The sequence below is a fragment of the Rattus norvegicus genome, chromosome 11 (genome assembly GCF_021556685.1).
Source record: "Rattus norvegicus strain SHRSP/BbbUtx chromosome 11, alternate assembly SHRSP_T2T, whole genome shotgun sequence".
NCBI classification, from domain to species: Eukaryota; Metazoa; Chordata; class Mammalia; order Rodentia; family Muridae; genus Rattus; species Rattus norvegicus.
In genome coordinates this window covers 48,869,992-48,890,117 of record NC_141544.1, presented here as the reverse complement: position 1 = coordinate 48,890,117, position 20,126 = coordinate 48,869,992, and the positions used below count along the sequence as shown (strand labels likewise).

At 48.2% G+C, this 20,126-nt stretch overlaps 1 protein-coding gene across 1 annotated transcript; it reads left to right on the top strand.

Annotated features, from left to right (window-relative positions):
* Nucleotides 1-434: 434 nt before the first annotated feature.
* On the top strand, nt 435-9,892 carry Psmg1 (proteasome assembly chaperone 1). The gene is made up of 7 exons (NM_001399237.1): nt 435-597; nt 2,016-2,122; nt 3,451-3,602; nt 4,177-4,239; nt 5,687-5,885; nt 7,286-7,422; nt 9,707-9,892. Exons 1-7 carry the CDS (start codon nt 461-463, stop codon nt 9,779-9,781), a joined length of 870 nt encoding a protein of 289 aa, NP_001386166.1. The 5' UTR covers nt 435-460; the 3' UTR covers nt 9,782-9,892.
* The last annotated feature ends 10,234 nt before the right edge of the window (nt 9,893-20,126 follow it).

Sequence of the window (20,126 nt, the reverse complement as noted above, 5' to 3'; positions counted from 1 at the left end):
TTGGGGATTTAGCTCAGTGGTAGAGCGCTTGCCTAGGAAGCGCAAGGGCCCTGGGTTCGGTCCCCAGCTCCGAAAAAAAGAACCAAAAAAGAAAACAGTGTATATGAGTTACACATGGCCAGGTTTTTAAAAAGCCTAGCCTTGCAGCTTCACTCATGTCCTCTGGATCCGCTTGCAGTCATCACCCCTGGAGCTGTCTGTGCTTCACTCGCAGCTCTGGGTTTCCTCCACGGGTGGGTCCTTGCAGGCGGGCGGCGGGATGTGGAGCGGGCCCTGCGTGCCCGGGTCAGCAGGGTGACGGAAGCGCGCCGCGGAACAGATCCCGCGGCGGACCGGAAGTTCTGAGACCTTCACCCAGGCTGAGGGCGTGGCCTGGCTCAGGCGGGTCGGGGGCGTGGTCTGAAGGGCGTGGCTGGGGCCGGCGCGCAGGCGCCGTCTGGCCGCGCGGGGCTGAGGTGCCATGGCTGCTACGTTCTTTGGTGAGGTGGTGAAGGGGCCATGCCGAGCTGGGACTGAGGAGGAGGAAGAGGAGGAGGAGCAGAGCAGGCGGGACACGCCGGAGGACCGGGAGGTCCGGCGGAAGCTTGCGCGGAAGAGGTCAGGCTCCGGGAAGGCCTCCCCACCGGCGGGGCGAGCATCAGGCGGTGTTGGCCTGCCGAGTGCCCTGCGTTCACGCTGGGACGCTGACAACCCAGCAATGCTTGCCCTCCCTCCACCCTACGCTTTAGGTTACGCCGCGTGTCCGCCGTATTTCTTGCAAAACTACTGTTAAATACACAGAAATGAGGTTATGCCGGCCCCTTGGCCAAGGTTTTACCACATCCATTTTTTCTCACACCACCCCTACTAGTTTCCAGTTAGGAAACTCTTCCTAAGCATGCTGTCTTTATGCGTATTCATTTATTTTGTTTGTTTGTTGCTGGACCAGAGGTTGGAGTTGGGTGCCCGGTGGCGTTTACCACCTTTTTGAGAAATCTTAAATTGAACCCAGACCTCACTGTTTCTGCTTCACTGGCTGACCTCCAGACCATAAGAGATTATCCTGTTTTCCCAGAACCTTCACTCTCGACATTTAGGTGGGTTCTGGGATCAGAACTTGGGTCGTCATGGTTGTGGTGGCAACTTAGCACCTTCCCTGCCCCAGATATGCTAATAAGTTTTCAGTGTCATACCAGTTCACAATCAAATTCACCTAGATTTTTAAAATATACTTTCTGGTGATTTCTGTCAACTACAGACACTTTTGGCACTCTGTTTCATTTACAACAACCCCCTCACCACCTACCCACCCCCCCTCATTTTTGGTTCTTGCACTTGCCTCTCACCTGGTTTTCTCTGGTGTTAGCTGGTGTTGCTATCTCTGACTGTGGCATGATCCTCCTATAAGCCTCTGTGTCAACACCCCTGGGTGACCAGCTCTCTCCTGTCAGGATTTGGGTACTGAAAGCTGTGCTACAGGGTTAGCTCTGGGTCCCCTCTCCCTTTTCAAACTCTTCCCGAGAGCCTCGACTTGTCCGATGGTCAGGCTTCACTTGCTTTTGTCACAACTAAATGCTTCAACGTTTGTTTGGACACTTGGCCACGTTAAGCATTTTGCTGGCAGGAGTGTTTGAGATGCTTGTATGAAGTTTGTTAGTAGTTTTACTCATTGAGTCTGTGAGTAGTCATTGCCTGAGCCTACAGTATTTCCATTCGCCAGGCCACCCAGGACACCGTTTCTTTTATCTAATACCATCTATCAATCCAGCTATCCACTCATCTCTCTTCTGTCACCTACCTATTTACCCATCTGTGTATATACGTTGTGTATATTGCACCTGCCTACCATATCTATATAAGTCGCATGTCTGTCCACCATCGATCTCATCTGTCTTCCATCTATGTGTGCATCCAGTTCTATATAGCATCTGTCACTTTTCTCTTAATCTGTCTGTCTGTCATTCTATTACCATCTCTTCCAGTGTGACGGTCGTTACAGTGAGTGACATTTGTTTACTTTTGTCTCTTGCTGTCAGGGAGGTGAAGCTTCTCCGAAGACAGACAGAAACATGTCTGGAGGCTGTGCTCCTAGAGAAGCACCCTTGCTCCAAGTTCATCCTTGCAGTAGGAAGTAACGCCACGGGTAAGCGCCAGTGTCAGGGGTAGACGTCCTGTTGGAAGAATGTTTCTTCCTACATCTCGTATGTATTTTAAAAGGATCCCAGCAGGCCCTGGGCGTGTGGCTCAGGTGGCACAGTGCTTGCCTATGAAGCACAGGACCTTGGGTTCGAATCCCAATACTGTATGAACTGGGCGCTGTGCAACCCTAGCCCTCAGCAGGCGGGAGATGGCAGATGGGAGCACGGAGAAGTTCCAAGACCGAGCCGGGCTCCACAAGGCCCTGTCTTAAACAGCCACAGTCATTTCAAGTAAGGTAGATTGCCTGTTTTTCCATCTTTGTAATGAGATTTAAAGGAAATACGCTTAGCTTCAGAATTACAGTTCTAGGCCCCGTTTTCCAGCCTGCTGTGTCCACACGTCTAGCAGTAATCGTAAGCATCTGGAACACTTCAGTTCTAAGGTCTTTGAATGCATTTATTGACCTGGTAGGTTGAAAGTGGAATAATGTGAGTTTGCTTGGAACAGTGTTGTATGTCAGTACACGTGGAGACCTTTGTAACTTCAGTGGGTTAACAGGCTCTGAGGAAATCATTTGGGAACTCTAGTTAAGAGCTCTTGCTCTGTAAGTGAGCCCTAGGACTTTAGAGATTGTGTAAGTAACAGTAGGCTCACCCGTTATATAAAGGTCTGCTTGCCTAATTGTTTTAGAGGAGTGTTCCATTGTGAGACTAGTACAAACTCTGCAGACATTGTCGCCTGCCTTTCCAGTCCCTGTTTGTAGTTTTGTGTGGAGAGTGTAGACTTTCACTCCTCAGCCTCAAATTTTGTTTGCTCCAAAGTGGTCCAGTTGGATGGTCTATAATATTTTAAAAAGAAATTTATGGCAGGTATGGTGGTGTACTCCTTTAATCCATACTGTACTTAGGAGGCAGGATGGGTGGACTTCATGAGTTCAAGGCTAGCCTGGTCTACAGATGGAGTTCTAGGACAGCCAAGCCTACATAGAGAAACCTTGTTTTGAAAAACAAAACACCCAACAACAAAATTTAATTATGAGCATATTTTTGTGTGTGGGCTTACTCAAGAGCATAAGCCAGAGGAGGGCACCAGATCCCCAGAGTTAGAATTACAGACGGTTGTGAGTCACCAGGGCTGGATGCTGGGAACCAAACTGAGGCACAGCAAGAGAAGTTGTCAGAGTGAACTCTGAACGGTCTCTCCAGCCCCCAGGCAGACGGGCGATCTCATGATTGCTTCAGTGGTGAGCTCTGGGGTGGCTGAGCTTCAGTCTGAGTAGGAAGTATAGCTCACGCAGCAGACACCAGTTCACGTGAACATTTCTCTCCACAGCGTTCCTTTCATCGTTTGTTATGAACTCAGGAGTCTGGGAAGAAGTCGGTTGTGCTAAGCTCTGGAATGAATGGTGCAGAACTACAGACACTGTCCACCTGTCCCCTACAGATGTTTTCTGTGTGTTTTATCAACTGAAATCAGATCCCTCGGTATGTGAGACTTGACTTAAAATTCTTAAAACACAGTCATGTAGGCACGCCCTCAACAGCAAAGCAGGTTCTCGTGCCAGGCCTCTCCCCTGCCACTCAGGGTATTCTCTATCCTGATAATTCGTTTCTAATGTCTCAGGGGGATTCAGGCCTCATTTTTCAATGTTAGGCTCAGCAGACGAGCAACCTGCTGTGCTACCTCCTATTGCTGTAACAGATGCCTTAATGACAGTCAGCTTACAGAGAGAAAAGGCTGCTTTGGCCTGCAGGTTCCAGTGCTTGACTGGGGCCGACCCTTTGCTCGAAGGCCTGCCGAGGTGGGGAGAGCTGGGGCTCCATGGCAGGTCTGCAGGGGCCGACAGCCGAAGCCAGGGCCAGGAGCAAAGGAGCTAGATGCCACACCCTCTCACCGACACAGCTAGTGACCTCAAGGCTGTTGGCCCTCTGAGTGAACACATGGGGCTCTGGGGGCTTTCTGCTCCATAGGTGATGACGTCGTTACTGGTGTTTAGGAGGTGCTCATATAATGGCAGGACCAGGGGTGTGTGCACTGAACTCTGGAAATTCCTTTCAGGTTCTTCTCTGCCAGTGTAGCTGCTACATTGCTGAGGATCAGCAGTTCCAGTGGTTGGAGAAGGTAAGAGGGAGAGGACCTGAGGGAGAGGACCTGACTCGCTAGTCCTGTGTACCAGCCGTTCTTGCGGGCGGGGGGTCTTGTCACTTAGATCTTTGCAGTCAAATATTAGATAAGAACTTTGTTTCTTTAAGAAAATATTGTAGGAGTTTTGTTATGTTTTTTTAAATATTTATTTATTATAGATGAGGACACTATAGCTGTCTTCAGACACACCAGCAGAGGGCATCGGATCTCATTACAGATGGTTGTGAGCCACCATGTGGTTGCCGGGAATTGAACTCAGGACCTCTGGGAGAGCAGTTAGTGCTCTTAACCACTGAGCCATCTCTCCAGCCCCCCACCCCCTTTTTTTTAAAGGAAAGTTTGTAGCCAAGTGATGGTGGTGCACACCTTTAATCCCAGCACTCAGAGTCAGAGGCAGGTGGATCTCTGGGAATTCAAGGCCAGCCTGGTCTACAGAACAAGTTCCAGGATAGCCAGAGCTACATAGAGAAATCATTTCAGAAAAGCAAAAAAATAAAAGAACATGTTTAAAACGAGCAGCACAGCAAGGTACCTGTCATCATGTCAGACTCTGCTGTCGCCTAGCACAGAGGAGAGGAAAGCATCAGGGGCCTTGAGAGGGTAGCCACCATTCACTACCACACACCCAAGTGCACACCACACCTGTGTTTCTTAGCATTAGGTATGGTTACAAGCTCTCATTTTGGAAAATTGAATTCAGGGACTTAGGAGAAAAACTATAATTTGGGCAGTTATCTATTATATATTGAACATGCCTTCTCCTGAATGTTTTATATTTCATATATAAATGTTTTATATTTCATATTTTTTAAAGTTTTGGAATATTTGTATATTTGGAATGACATGTCTCAGGGATAAGTTGACTCAAGTTTAAACAAAAGTTCATGTTTCATATATAGCTTAAACAGAGTCTATAACATTTTAAAGCTGTGAAGTTTCATGGTACGAAGCTTCCCATGGGGCCTTGTCCCTAGGCAGGCAAAGGTTTTGGCGTTTGACTGAGGAATACTTACTGCATCCATACTTTGCTGCATACATTCCTCATGGCTGGCACAGACTTGTTTTCGGTAGAAGCACAAGTGTATATTTGTGTGGGGACAGGGTGCGTGCAGCAGTCAGATGGTGAGTGCGTGCCCAGAGCTTCACCATTTACCTCTTATCCCACCTGTCAGTAAGGAGGATGTGTCCAACACCACCTCTGTCCATTTGAACGTGGATACCAAAATGAAGCTCATCGTTGCTCGGGGTGGCAGTCACAACTCAGGTCAGAGATAAGAAAATGAAATGAAGATTGCTTAGCTGCACTTCAGAGCGTGGTCACAGGCAGTCTGCTGCACGCCTGCAACATGAAGTGTTGCTGTCTGCTGCAATGTTTATATTGTGAGAAAAAATTCAATTTAACATAAAATTCATGTTCTCTTAGGTTTTCGGCTTCCGACCCAGAAAGAACATGCAGGTAACAGTTCTCACGTGTCGACACATCACAGAGTATAAGACCTGCGAGTCTACCTACAACCTTTCTTCTCCTTTCCTGAGAGCCCTAAAAACTCAGAAATTCAAAGATACCGTCTACTGCCCACTGCTGGAACAGCCGAACATTGTGCACGGCCTGTCTGCAGCAGGTGGGACTGAAGGTCACAGCCTTCACACTGTGTCACGGGCTTTATTGATGGCTGTTGCTTTATAAGTAAATACTTTATGAAGTACTTTGTCTGGTCTCGGCTGGCGGCTCGTTGCTGTTGACTCTTTGGGTCTGTGCTGGCATGGACGTGAGAGTCGGCTTCTCAGGATGCCCTGGCTTACAGTCTGACAGCAGCTTGCGCTCTCTGCTGCTGTGCCTCTTTCCAGTTTCAGATCCTTCAGTCTCAGCGTGGGACCCAGTGTTAGACGTAGGTTATTGGTATGTGAGAGTTAGCAATTTAAATTGTCAAAGTAGAAAGTTTTGGATGTTGACGCTTGATTGTTAATCTTTTTTTTGAAGATTTATTTATTTTATATATGCAAATTGTTGCTGTCTTTAAACGTGATTGTTAGCCACCATGAGGTTGCTGGGAATTGAACTCATGACCTCTGGAAGAGCAGTTCTTAACTGTGGAGCCATCCCTCCAGCCCCTTGGTTGTTCTTCTTAACATTTTCATCATGCTTCTTATTTATGAGTTGCTTCTCTAGTGACAAAATATCCACTTTATGGGAGAAAGGGTTATTCTGGCTTATAGCTGAAGGGGACACGTTCCCTCATGGCAGTAAGCGCTGAGGCCATTGGGCACATTGCATCTGCATCAGGAAGTAGAGTAAGGTGAAGCTTACTCAGCTCCTTCTCTTTTATCCCTCAGCCTTTGGCACTGTGGCACCCACAGTTAGAGGGTCTGCCTGGGTGACCCGGCAGGCATGTCCAGAGCCTTGTCTCCCAGGTCGTTGTAGACCCTGTCATGCTGACACTACTGACGTCACAGCACTGCTCACACATTATGTCAGAACAGGGTGCCATTGCTCTCAGCGCTGTGTTTCTGCTAAATGCACTTTCAAGCGTTACTAGTAAGAGAAAACTAGTTCACATATGCCTTATATATTACTCTCCGTGTCCCCTTACAGAGAGCATGAAGTCTATTCTAATACTTCAGCTCTTACAATTATGATGGATATTCAGAAAATGAAAAATAAAGATAATATTTACAAAACATATTACTAGGGAGGGAGTTGGTTTTGAGTTGGTTAATTGGGTCAACGTGATAGTAGGTACCTTGACTGAAAGAGGCAAAAATAGACTTTCTCAGAACAGTTTTTATTATTTAAAACATTTAACTTAGGAATCTTGTCATAGAGCTGGGCAGTACCTGCACACACCTTTAATCCCAGCACGTGGGAAGCAGAAGCAGGCAGATCTTGGTGAGTTCAGGGCCGGCCTGGTCTACAGAGTGAGTTCCAGGACAGCCAGGGCTACAGAGAGAAACCCTGCTTAAAAAGCAAAACCAACCAACCAACCAAACAGAATGAGCAGTTTTTTCCCTTGTGTGTTTGTAGTTCTGAGCTACTGTCAAGTGTGGAAAGTCCCTGCGGTTCTGTATGTGTGCTACACGGATGTGATGAAGTTGGACCTTGTCACAGTCGAAGCTTTTAAGCCCATCTTTTCGTCCAGGAGCTTGAAATGCTTGGTGAAGGTAAGGTTGCTGCTCTCCCCATTAATAGCTGAGCTATCACAGTGAACTGCATGATGGGAAATGCCTGAGCAGCACGCATGGCTGGAGCTTCGCAGTGAGCCACTTAGAACGTGTTGTTTCCTCGCCGTGCTCCAGCTGGTCCTCACAATGAGGTGGAGGCTTCGGTTCTGTGTGCGCATTAGAGTACACAGTGACATCCCATGTGCCCTAGTTTTATTTATGCATGTGGGTTAGGCATGCACGTGCCTGTTGGGAGTGGAAGTTACAGGCGTTATTAGCCACTGACATGGTGATGGGAGAGGAACCCAGGTCCTCTGCCAGAGCCCGAAGTGCTGTTACCTGTGGGCCATCTCTTCATCCCCGAGTTACTTCAGATTTAGCTCCTTTTCCAGTGGGCTTGTGTGGCTAGCTAAATTGCATTCTCCCATTTAGCTGAGGCTGTGTCCCTCAGGGCTGGCAAGGGTTGTCTGTTTCAGCTGTGGATGGTGTTCTCAGTAAGTGTCAGGACTTGCTCTGAGATTAAAAATCAAGTGTCATATCAACTTGAGAATGATTTCCTGCTTTTGCCCTAACATGACACCTGTGGCAGGTGGGATGACAACCCTGGAAGCCTTGTCTCTTGTTGGAGTTAGCAGTCCACCATGCTGCCCACACTGGCCTCTCCCAGTGCTGGGATTGGAGGTGTGTGCCCCTGTGCCTTGTTGGTTCTGTTCTCTTTTTTAACAAATGATTAGTGAGTATGTGTGGGTGTGAGGTGGAATTCAGTGCTGTGTATGTGTTTATGGTAGGTCATCGGTGTGTGTGGGAGGGGGTTGGTATGGTTTAGGTCATCGGTGTGTGTGTGTGTGTGTGTGTGTGTGTGTGTGTGTCTGTATATGTGAGTGTGGGTGTGTCTGTGTGTGTGTGTGTGAGTGAATTGTATGTGTGTATGTGTGTGTGTCTTTGTGTATGTGTGTGTGAGTGTGGGTGGATGTGTGAGTGAGTGTGTGTGATTGTGGGTGAGTGTGTGTGTGTATATATGTGTGTGTCTATATTTGTGTGTGAGTGTGGGTGAATGTGTGAGTGAGTGAGTGTATGGGTGTGAGTGTGTGTGAGTGTGTGTGTGTGTGTGTGGGTGTGTATGTGTGTGTGTGAGTGTGGGTAAATGTGTGAGTGAGTGAGTATATGGGTGTGAGTGTGTGTGTGTGTGTGTGTGTTTGTGGTAGGTCATTGGGTGAGTGTGTGTGTGTCAGGTCTGGTCATTGCTGGGTGTCCTCCTCTATCGCTCTTCACCTTGTTCTCTAAAACCAGGAGCTTGTGGCTCTGGCCAGGCTGATAGGCCTGTCTGTCCCAGGAGTCCTGCTGCCTCTCTTTCTCAGCACTGGGGATGGAGGTACTTGTCAGTCAGTATGCACGGCATTCACACAGGCTCAGGGGATCTCAACTCAGGCCCTCATGTTCTTGGGACACTTTAGCTGAGCCATCTCCCTGGCCTCAGTGCCATCGCCTTATGGACTAAATACAGTAGGCCTGAGTTAGTGCATGGTTTATGGTTGGGAATAGGAGTTATCTTGGACCCTACTATGTGAGCCTCACCTCGGAAGCTCCATAGACAGGAGGAGGTGCTGGCTCGTGATGGCAGGCACATGCTGGGAAGCATGTAGAGTGGCTTGCTTGGAAGGAACAAGAAGTCACCCCTAGAAAAGGCACCTGAGAGAGGTTCAGTGGAGCTGACATCAGATGTTAATGGGGAGAAGTGAGCGGAGAAGCAGAATACAGAATGTGAGGAGGACATGAGCCACCGTGTGAGGGTTGGTTGGGAGGGTCTGTGTGAGAGATGAGGTGTTGAGGGACTGCAGCTGTGGAGCAGTCGACAGTCTTTGGAGGGTTTGGGCAGGGGAATGTGTTGAATGTGTTCTAGTTCAATTTCTGTTGTTGTGATAAAATATTCTAACCAAGAGCATCTTTGGGAAGAAAGGATTTACTTGGCTCACACTTTGGGCCACTGTCCATCACTGAGGGAAAGGAGGTCAGGTCAGGAATGGAAGCAGAAACCATGGAGCTATGCTGCTGGTTGCTCACTAGCAGGCTTGTGCTCGGCTGTCTTCCTTATGAGCCCAGGGAGTGGTGCTACCCGCAGTGGGCTGCCTCCTACATCGATGATCGATCAGGACAGCCCCTCAGACATGCCCTCAGCTTGAACTACTTCACTGTGCCCTTTCCATTGAAGAAGGCAAAAGGCAGCTCACACGGGTGTATGTGACGTGGGGCCTGGTATTCGGTGACAGCTGTTTTCTCTTTCCAGAACATCCCTGAAAGCACAGAAATACTGAAGAAGCTGATGACTACAAATGAGATTCAGAGCAACATTTACACATGACCCCACAGATGTAGCCATGACCTGCCTGTCCAGGGGCAGCCACTGCTGTTTTGTACTTTATTCTGGCCTGGGATGTTTTGAGGGTAATAAAAAATTTAAAATTAACTGTAACTATTTTCTTAGTGATGACATGTCTATAACTGAAATATTACCAAGTCAGTCATTTTCATTATTTCATTCATTTCACTAGTGTTTGGTCATTTTCTTTTTAAAAAAGTATTATTCTTATTTTATGTGTATGTGTGTGTGCAGTGTCTGGGACTGGACTTACTGATGGTTGTGAGCCAATATGTGGGTCCCAGGACTGAACCCTGGCCTTCTGCAAGAACAACCAGAGCTTTAGCTGCTGAGTCTTTCTCCAGCTCCTTCCTCCCTCCCTCCCTCCCTCCCTCCCTCCCTCCCTCCCTTCCTTCCTTTCTTCCAAAGGTGATACAAATTTTTGAAAAGCTCTAGACATCAACAGGTTGTAGCAACACTGGAAAGTATAGTTAGGTCAAAAAATTCAGCATATGTGAAAGTTAGTTCCTGGATAGGAGAGGTTCTGGACATCTGTGAGATTATATAGATTTCGGTTATTCTGTGCACAAAACAATTGGTGCTGACTTAACAAGGTCTTATTTGCTCAAAGTAAAACCCAGAGAAAAAAGTGTCCTCTCTTTAGGCAGTGCAGCTGACAGATGTGTCTCTTCTTCAGTGAGTGCTGCTGACAGGTTGCTCCTCAGGCTGACTTTGCCAGGTGTTGGTTTGTATATGCTCCGCCCAGGGAGTGGCACTATTAGAAGGTGTGGCCTTGTTGGAGTGGGTGTGGCCTTGTTGGAGTGGGTGTGGCCTTGTTGGAGTGGCTGTGGCCTTGTTGGGGTGGCTGTGGCCTTGTTGGGGTGGCTGTGGCCTTGTTGGAGTGGCTGTGGCCTTGTTGGGGTATGTGGCCTTGTTGGGGTAGGTGTGTCACTGTGGGCATTGGCTTTAAGACCTTCAGCCTTGCTGCCTGGAAGCCAGTATTCTGCTAGCTGCCTTCAGATGAAGATGTAGAACTCTCAGCTCCTCCTGCACCATGCCTGCCTGGATGCTGCCATGTTCCCGCCTTGATGATAATGGACTGAACCTCTGAACCTGTAAACCAGCCCCAGTTAAATGTTCTTATAAAAGATGCCTCGGTCATGGTGCCTTTTCAGAACAGTAGAACCCTAACTTAGGGTTGATCACATTGTCCCCAGAAATCCTCAACCCTTGAACGTTCATTGTTTCCTTCCCCACTCATCTGGCCAATAGGATTTGCCAGTCTTTGGAATGCAGAAATTAAGGAACCGAGTCGCAGGTGATGAGCGGCTGAAGGGGAGTTGCATCAGCTGAAGTAGAGCTTGCTGCAGGGCTTGTCAAGCTGGAGATGTCAGCTCTTGGCAGGTGAGCACAGAGCTCAGGGCAGTGGGAGGCCTCGGCCGGAGGTTAATGACACAGGACATCTGCAGATAGACTGCTCTGTCCAGTGGGCCTCGCCTTGGTAATGCCCCAGGCAATGAGTGAGATGGCCTAGGGAATGAGCTCACAGAGCAAGAGGGGTATGTCTGGGCTCAGTGGGGCCGAAGAACCAAGAATGGTGAGGACTGACTCACTCTGCATGGAGCACACTATAGGATTTGACCTACTTCTGCCAGTAAGTTGCTGATTTGTTGGTCTCCCCTGCCCCTGAGATAGATAGGGTAGCATGTAGCATTGGTTGTCCTAGAACTCACTATGTGGACTAGACTGACCTCAAACTCCCAGAGATCCACCTACCTCTGCTTCCCAAGTGCTGGGATTAAAGGCGTGTGCTGCTGCACTTTGCTGTAGGTTTCTAATTTGAATGCAGGTTATCTAAGAAGAGAAAGAAGCAGGATAAACTCAAATACAGGTCTAGGTTTTGTCCCCTGCTGTGGAAATTTAGTCACTGTTGTAACTATGGTGAGGTGAGTCCTTTTCAAAGCTCTTTGCCCCTGAGGGCTCCGTCCCTGATTGGGCTTGGTGAGCTTGTCCCCTCTTGTTCTCCTTCTGTTCTCTGCTGTGTGAGGGGTGGTGTCCCTCCAATCCGAACAACACAGTATTCGGGGTCCATCCTGGAAGTGGAGTCTGGGCCCTTACCAAATGCTAAATCTGCTAGCGCCTCCAGAATCACAACCAGGTAAACCTCTGTTTGCTATAAATTTCCTAGTTTCAGGTATTCTGTTCCAGCAAGGTAAACAGCAAGAGAGGACATTCAAATTTAGATTTTAATCTTTTATGCCAGTGGACAGTCGTTTCTAAATCACATTCAAGTCTGACAGCTTCGATCTGGCAGGTATGGAAGGAGGAAGTGAGAGACCATGGAGGATCCCTGGCGCTCCTGCTTCATGGAGAACAGGTGGCAGATTTTCAGTTTGGACTCACCTGATGAACGAGGCTTTGAGAATCGATCAGATGAGCTGAGTGAAGAGCCTCCTAGAAAAGAAGGGACTCATGTCCTGTGGGGAAACTCTGCTAGTTAAGGTTTCAGTCTACCACGTCTAGATAATGCCTCTGAGCTTGGTGCAAAATGGAGGACTCCCATTACCAGCAGGCCTTCCCCTCTCTGAGCCTGAGCCCCCACACCTCTACCTGGGGAAGGTTGAGTAGTCCCTGGCAGACCTACAAGTTCAACGTCCTTTTTGCCAATAAGAGCCTCCTCAGGCAGTACCTGGGGTTCCTGGAGTACCTCTCCATGCAAATGAGGCGTTCACAGTACCTTAAACCCCAGCCAAGGAAACTGCCCTAAGAAAACCCCTCTCCCACTCTCCAAGGTTCATATATAGCCCTGGTTCGACTGAATAAAGTGTCTGCACACTAGCTCAGGTCACGTAAGAGAGTTTCCTTCCAGCCTGGGGCGCAGTAGACGCCCTGAGGAGGAGGATGCAGAACGCTCATACCACACCGGCTCACCTGATCCTGCGTAGCCTCTCCATTTAATAATCTGACTTTAGAATGCCTTGTCATTAGGTCTCCATGTTGGAACCGATTACTGGCATCCTAACTGTAGTTAACCGCACATGCTTTGCATGTGAGACATAATAGTGCCCTCTCTGATGACCTATTTAATTTAAGACCTCTCAGGCACTGCTTAGTTATAACTGCAAATTAAAGCCTCGGCCAGTGTCCTCCACAGGTTGATTTTAGTGAAAGCTCAGGGAAATGGCGCTCCTTGACACCCAGAAGAGGCAAGTGGGAACGTTTTGATGGCAGTCATGCCTTTCCTGAAGGCTGCCTGGGGCAATCAGTGTGTGCTTTGACTCCAGTCTCACAGACTGTGAGAGGACAGAGAGAAGGTTGGATGCAACAGCCCAGCGTAGTTACTTGTGGGAAATCCTGACTTTCACCGCCAAGGGTGGGTGACAGCCTTGGTTAGTTGAGAAAAGGACAAATAATGACTAAATCTACCCCCTGCAACTACATCATCACTTGTAGAAGCCTCATCTATCACAGGGAAAGCTACTGTGAGAACCACAGGGAAGGGAGCTGACTCTTGCTAAATGCCTGTGGTAGAAAGGACACAGCATCCAGGTACTTAGGTCTGTCAGCTCTCAGGGCAAGCAGAACTGCCTCTCCATGTAGGACAGGGGTTCCTGGCTGGACCTGCATTTTTTTTTTCTTTTTAAAAATAATTTTTCTCTGATATGTATGACTATGTCCATGTGTGTATGAGTGCAAGCATTTAAATACCGTGGCATACATGTGGAGGTCAGAGAACACTTATGCATGGGTCCTTCCACCTTGTCTGAGTCAGGGCCTTATTCATTGCTGGGCTTCAATATGTTGTTGGCTCAAAATAACACTCAAAACAGCAGTCTCCCATCTCCTGTCCTTTGGGGGGGGGGTCTGTCTTTCTTCCTTCCTTTCTTTCTACAGATTTATTTATTTTTGTTATGTGAGTACACTGTCGCTGTCTTCAGACACCAGAAGAGGGCATCAGATCCCATTACAGATGGTTGTGAGCCACCATGTGGTTGCTGGGATTGGAACTCAGGACCTCAAAGTGAATTTTTTCTTCCTGGAAGCGTAACTTTCTATAGCTGACAAAGAGTGAATTCCAAGCCTCAGGCAGGCTGGGTTGTGAAGGACGGTTGGGAAAAGAACAAAGAACTTCTTTTTTTTTTTCCCCCCGGAGCTGGGGACCGAACCCAGGGCCTTGCGCTTCCTAGGTAAGCGCTCTACCGCTGAGCTAAATCCCCAACCCTGAACAAAGAACTTCTTAATCCCCTGATGTTTAACAGTTGGGTGTTAATCACCAGAGGCCTGCAGCTGGGGGCTTCAGGATAACTTATTATTTAATAGTAAGCAACTTTTACTTTTGAAAAACAAGTTTTGCCCTCCCACGAATGCTTCCCTATGGCTGCTATCCAGAGAAAACTGGTACTTGGGCAGGCTCCTGGCATGTGTGTACCACAGTATACATGTGGTAGTCAGAGAACAACCAAGCCTGGAGATGCCCATTTTCCAAACCAGGATAGTAAAGCTCAGGAAATTACATCCAAGCACCACACTGCCCGCATGGAATGGAGTCAGTCTCACTCTGCGTGGTCACTGCTGCTTTGCCTTTGCGTGTGGGTCTGGCTGGTGGACAGGTCTTTGCCAAGGCTTTCCTGACCGCTAGGGACATGGCAGCACATGGTGGGGACACCTGTGTGCATACAAAGCCACCGTGACTGATGGCCTATGAATGTCAGGGTTCTGAGGTCTTCAAAGCTGAGACCTGAGAAAGGAGAAAGCTCCTTGAGGTGGTTGTTGCAGATCACCAAGAAGAACCAGATCCCTTGCCTCTGTCGCTCTCTGCCATGTGAGTCACAGCCTCTCAGGCCACCGTTGCCCTAGTGTGGCATACAACCTAGAACTCAGCGGCACCAGTTTGAGTTTGGCCAGTGAAATGTTTACTGATGCCGTCTTCAAGTCCGTGTTCGGTCACGGATCCTGTGTACTCTATGGTATTGCTATGTCGTTGGCTCTCCAGACATACGTTCTTCCTGCCTGAATTCAGAAGTTTCCAGAACTGGTTCTCTGCTATGCTAACTTCTAGCCTGTGGTAGGAGGCTCTGCCAAGCTGGTTCAAAGTTCCAGCCTCAAGCCATCCTGGGAAGGGTTTCTCCAGCCTCTGGTTCAGAAGCAGGCCAGGTCAGGCTGACACTCCTGGTAGATGTTCCAGCAGAGGCAGAAAGGCTGACGGTCAGAGAACTGGCAGCAGAACTGCATGTTATAATAGAATGGCCTGCCCTCGGGGAGCTCAGCCTGCCCGGCAGAGTCTGTGGAGGCCTTGCCAGAGGTTTCTGCAGTGCCACTGAGGCGGGCCCAGGGCATGCAGTATCCCCCACTGCAAGGTAGAATCCAGCTGCTCCAGTTGCTAGAGCTGGCACATTTGACCACATCGTGGGCCTACACAGTCAGGAAGAACTGTTCTCTGGTGGCCGGCAGCCAGGCTGGTTTCTGGGCTGGCCCAGCAGAGGTTGGGTGTCTACTTTAGGTTCCAGAATGCCTCTGTGTTCAGGAGACATGAGCCTGGGTGAAGTCCTCAGATCCAGCAGGCGTCTGGCCCATTCTGTCTACCACACACCAGCACTAGGTACCGTGCCTGAGCTAGTCCATGGCAGGACCATGGTCCAGGTGAGGCATGTGCCTCTCTGTCCTTTCGTAGGCTGACCATGGCTGGGTGCTGAGTTTTCTCATAGTGCTTGGCAAGTACTCCAAAGTGGAATGTCTCCATGTCATTACCTGATGACAAAACCTGTTCACTGTCTTTGAGAATCGTTGTTTCCTGTGATCTGTTGCTAAGACAGCCTGCTGGGAACTCTCCACGGTCTCCCATGCAGCAGTCAGCTGGTTTTCCATAGTACGAAGCTGACTCACCCACTCCACAGCCTGAGTCATTTGGTGGCTTTATGTTCTGCACAGCATCCTACCTGAGGCCTTCAGTCCAGAGGGGATAGTGCTGTGAGAAAGTCACGTGATTTTTTTAAAAAAATTTATTATATATGAGTACACTGTAGCTGTCTTCAGACACACCAGAAGAGGGCATCAGATCTCATTACAGATGGTTGTGAGTCACCATGTGGTTGCTGGGATTTGAACTCAGGACCTCTGGAAGAGCAGTTGGTGTTCTTAACCACTGAGCCATCTCTCCAGCCCATACTTCATTTCTTAAAGACAGTCTTCTCATGCCAACGGGGAGATGACCAAGGATAAGGTAACGGCTTTTGAAGAATGAACTATTGTGCCTGTGCTGTTTGTAAGTGTCCTAGTGGGAGGTACCATGGGACACTCAAGAAGAAAAATATTATTTGGTTTTCAACCTGGTTCTTTTTTCAGAAAGATCGATTTATTTATGTAATATATATTATATATATTGCATAATATATAACGTGTGTGTGTGTGAGTGTGTGTGTGTGTGTGTGTGTGTGTTTGTGTGTGTGTGTGTGTGTGTGTACAATGCCAGAAGAAGGCATGGATCCCATAATAGATGGTTACGAGCCATGGTTGCTGGCATCTCATCGGAGTCATCTCTCCAGCTCTTTACCCTGGTTCTTGATGCAGAAACTCTTAAGTCACTTGAAACCCCCTAAATGTTGAAATCCCCTAAAGGGATGGCTCAGAGGTTAGGAGCATTGGCTGCTCTTCCAGAGATTCTGAGTTCAATTCCCAGCAACCACATGGTGGCTCATAATCCTCTATATGGAATCTGGTGCCCTCTTCTGGCCTGTAGGCATACATGTAGACAGAACGCTGTATACATAATAACTAAATAAATCTGAAGAAGAAGGAGAAGGAGAAGGAGAAGGAGAAGGAGAAGAAGAAGAAGAGGAGGAGGAGGAAGAGGAGGAGGAAGAGGAGGAGGAAGGGGAGGGGAAGGGGAGGGGGAGGAGGAGGAAGAGGAAGAAGAAGAGGAAAAGGAAGAGGAAAAGGAAGAGGAAGAGGAAGAGAAAGAGGAAGAGAAAGAGGAAGAAGAGGAAGAGGAAGAAGAAGAGGAAGAGAAAGAAGAGGAAAAGGAAGAGGAAGAAGAAGGGGAAAAGGAAGAAGAGGAAAAGGAAGAGGAAGAAGAAGGGGAAGAGGAAGAAGAGGAAAAGGAAGAGGAAGAAGAGGAAGAGGAAGAAGAGGAGGAAAAGGAAGAAGAGGAAGAAGAAACCACCTAAACCTGTTCTTTTCTTTCTGAAGGGCCTCTTGGTGGACTCTTAGGAAGTTTCAGGATTGGGGTTCAGCATCAGGAAGACATCCTTCAGGGAGAAGAGAGGTAGATATTGAGCTAGTAATCTGTCATGCCCTCTTGAAGCCTCCATCAGAGCTCTCAAACTGTGGTTCTTGGAGACGTCAGTGGGTGAGCAAGGAGGTACTGGGAGGTACACCTCTTCCTATTCCTGGCCCTTGCCAATTCTTCAGTGTGGCACCTCTTGAGCTGTATCCTCTGTTATCAAATGGGAAACAAACAGAGGTTTTCCTAAATGTTTGTAAGCTGTTATGGTAACTTATCTAACCCAAGACAGGCACAGTAGGAACCAACCTCACTAGGTGGCCGGAAATACAGCAGTTCTGGACTTGTGGTTGAAGTAGGGGTCTGTACCCTGTAGGTCTGGGGGGGGGGTCTGCACTAATCCTGCCAGTCACAGGACTGAACAAATTATAAGATGCACAATTGGCATCCACCAAGAAGGGGAGAATTCCTGGGTATGGGGAAGAAATCCTCAGGCTTGGTGTGAGCAAGGCTTGCGACTCGAGAAGATGGATACGCTGTCCCATTGGATGCTCTCATCTTACTCACCAGTGGGGCTACCAGGTGAGCATGGCAGACTGATTTCAGGGGGAGCCACAAAACAGCAAAAAGGAAAACTCTTTAAAGATTTATTTTTTAATTTATGTGTGCTTGTGAGTGCAGACACCTACAGTGACCAGAAGAGGGCGTTGGATCCCCCACCTGTTAAGTGGACACTTTTGTTTCCCTAAATGCTGTTATAGTGATTTGTCTAACCCAACAAGGGCATGGTAGGAGACGCCTGACTTATAGTGGTATACAAGTCCATGTGTTTTGTAAACAGCGTGGAGTATGACTTCAAAAATCGATTCTTTGCCTTTTTAAAAATAAGGATTTGTTTTATTTATGAGCACGTGTATTAAGTCTGTGGCTGGACGTGTACGCTTGCGTACAGATGCCCATGGAGGCTGAGGAGGACGCTCTTCCTTGGCTGTAGGCTACTCCAGACAGGCGCTGTGAACTGGACTCAGGTTCCCAGGAAGAACAGTGTATGTTCTTTTTATTATTGTATTTTTCCTGGGACAGCATCTCAGGATGTGTCTCAGCTGGCCTGGAACTTGCTACATAAGCCAGGTTGGCCTGACACCCACAGAGATCCTCCTCTGCTTCTCAAGGTTTGGGACTGAAGGTATGTGCCAGGTCCAGCCTCATCCGTGGTCTTAATCCACTGAGCCGTCTCTTCTGTCTGCATCTTCACCTTCTAAGTAAGAGACGCCGTTCACTTGTCTACCCTCATTCAGGTCATGGTGCACTGGGGAAGGCACACTAGGAAAACCAGATTCTTTCCTGAATATATCCTGAGCCTGTCACCTAAAAGGACAAGGACTGCAGCTTGCTACTATTCAGAAGTCAAAAGTCCAGAGCAGTGGTTTCGATGCAGTTTCCAGGCAAGGGCCACGACTCTTTCATTGGCTTTCTGGAGAAAAACTCCTGGCTTGTGGCTGCCAGGTTTGAAGGGATCTGGAAGTCAGCCTGCTACCTGCCCTAGGGCATCCCAGACAGCTTGGAATCCAGGCTGAAAGGCAACCTCCATCAATATAAGTTCTCAGAGATCATGGAGAACGTGATTGTCCCTCTACTGGCCACACTATCTTTTGTTAGTGCCTTATTTTGTTTACTGCGGTCTCTCAGCACGAGGAGGTTTCCACAGAGCCACCCCTGTAGGGTTGGCATCGAGTGGTCACACAGCTTATTGAGAATCAAAGACAAAGGCTCTCTAATATCTTTTCCTTTCTCAGAGATGGTGGTCCTGAAACTCTGCTGGATATTAAACCATCTGTAAGAACTTTCAAATGCTCAGTGCCCAGCCCAAATACCATACAACCTCAGTCGACTTCTGGAGATGCGATCCAGCATTTCTTCAACCCTCTGGTAAAGCCAACATGTGGCCAAGTTTGAGAATCAACTTGTTAGAGTTCTCAAATCTCAGCTGGGGCCCGAGGGCTCACACACCAGCTAGCATCCTGCAAGCTACCCATGCACACACTGTCTGGCTGAGTCTGAGGACACATGAATGTGTATCACGTGGAGATCTTCATAAACTGAAGATTCAAACTGCACGTCAGAAGCGGGGCTGAGAAAGGCACAGGTGTGACAGTTGCAGACCTCAGGGGTGTGGTCAGAGGCTAGAACCCCCAGCCCCACATGTGGCTTATATAGGAGACTGACTGCTGTTGTGTTGGGTGGAATTTGGTGAATGTGAGGATTCAGTCCAAGAATGACACGTCCTAAACTGAATTATGTTATCAACTTCCGCATATGGACGGTTTGTAGAATCCCTGAAAATGCTTTGAGGAACTGTCTCTTGTTACTGCAGACCAAATCCATCAGGTAGGTTTTCCAGGCTGGAAGGCATTTATGCTTGAAGTCCCCTGGACGTTGTCACGCTCCGGCTGCTGGGGCTGGTGTGAGGGCTGTGAGGGAGTGAAGTTGTCAGCACGTCAGCAGCCTACATTTTCTCAAGTGCTACTGTGAACTCTGGTGAATATTTGATGACAGTGTTCTTAAATCAAACTCTTGCTCACTTAGAAATGATTATTTCACATAAATGTTCCCTTTGGGCACACAAGAGCGCTAGAACGTGCAGAGCGGTTGAACAAGCCATAAGTTATTGTCAGCCCTCTCTAACCTACTGAAATTATGAGTGAGGATCGGTCACAAGGGGGCAGTATTGATCAACAAAGTTTTTTTTCTAGGACCTGGCTAACCTGGGTCTATAACCTATATTCCCTAAATATCCGACTGTATTAATACTGGATTGTTCCACAACCACCCAAAGGCAATTAAAAACACAGCACAGGCACCTGCATGCACTAGACCTAGTCTGAGGGCTGGTAAGATGGCTCAGGGGTTAGGGGTGCTTGCTGCAAAGCTGACGGCCTGAGTTTGATCCCAGGAACTCATGTTGTGGGGAAGGAGAACAGACACTGGAAAGTTAACCTTTGACCTTCCTATGCATACATGGCACACACACTCTCATAAAGAAGGAAACAAACATATGTTAAAAAAAGAATGTTGACTTTGAAACATAAAAAGCTGTCCCTACTCTTCACCCTCACCCCTCCACCCACT

Bases quoted from the DNA above. Each gene is read 5' to 3' on its own strand.
- Psmg1 (NM_001399237.1), top strand. From the start codon at position 461: ATGGCTGCTACGTTCTTTGGTGAGGTGGTGAAGGGGCCATGCCGAGCT. The intron at 2,123-3,450 runs GTAAGCGCCAGT...TTCTCTCCACAG, and splicing joins AGTAGGAAGTAACGCCACGG to CGTTCCTTTCATCGTTTGTT. The intron at 7,423-9,706 runs GTAAGGTTGCTG...TTCTCTTTCCAG, and splicing joins GCTTGAAATGCTTGGTGAAG to AACATCCCTGAAAGCACAGA.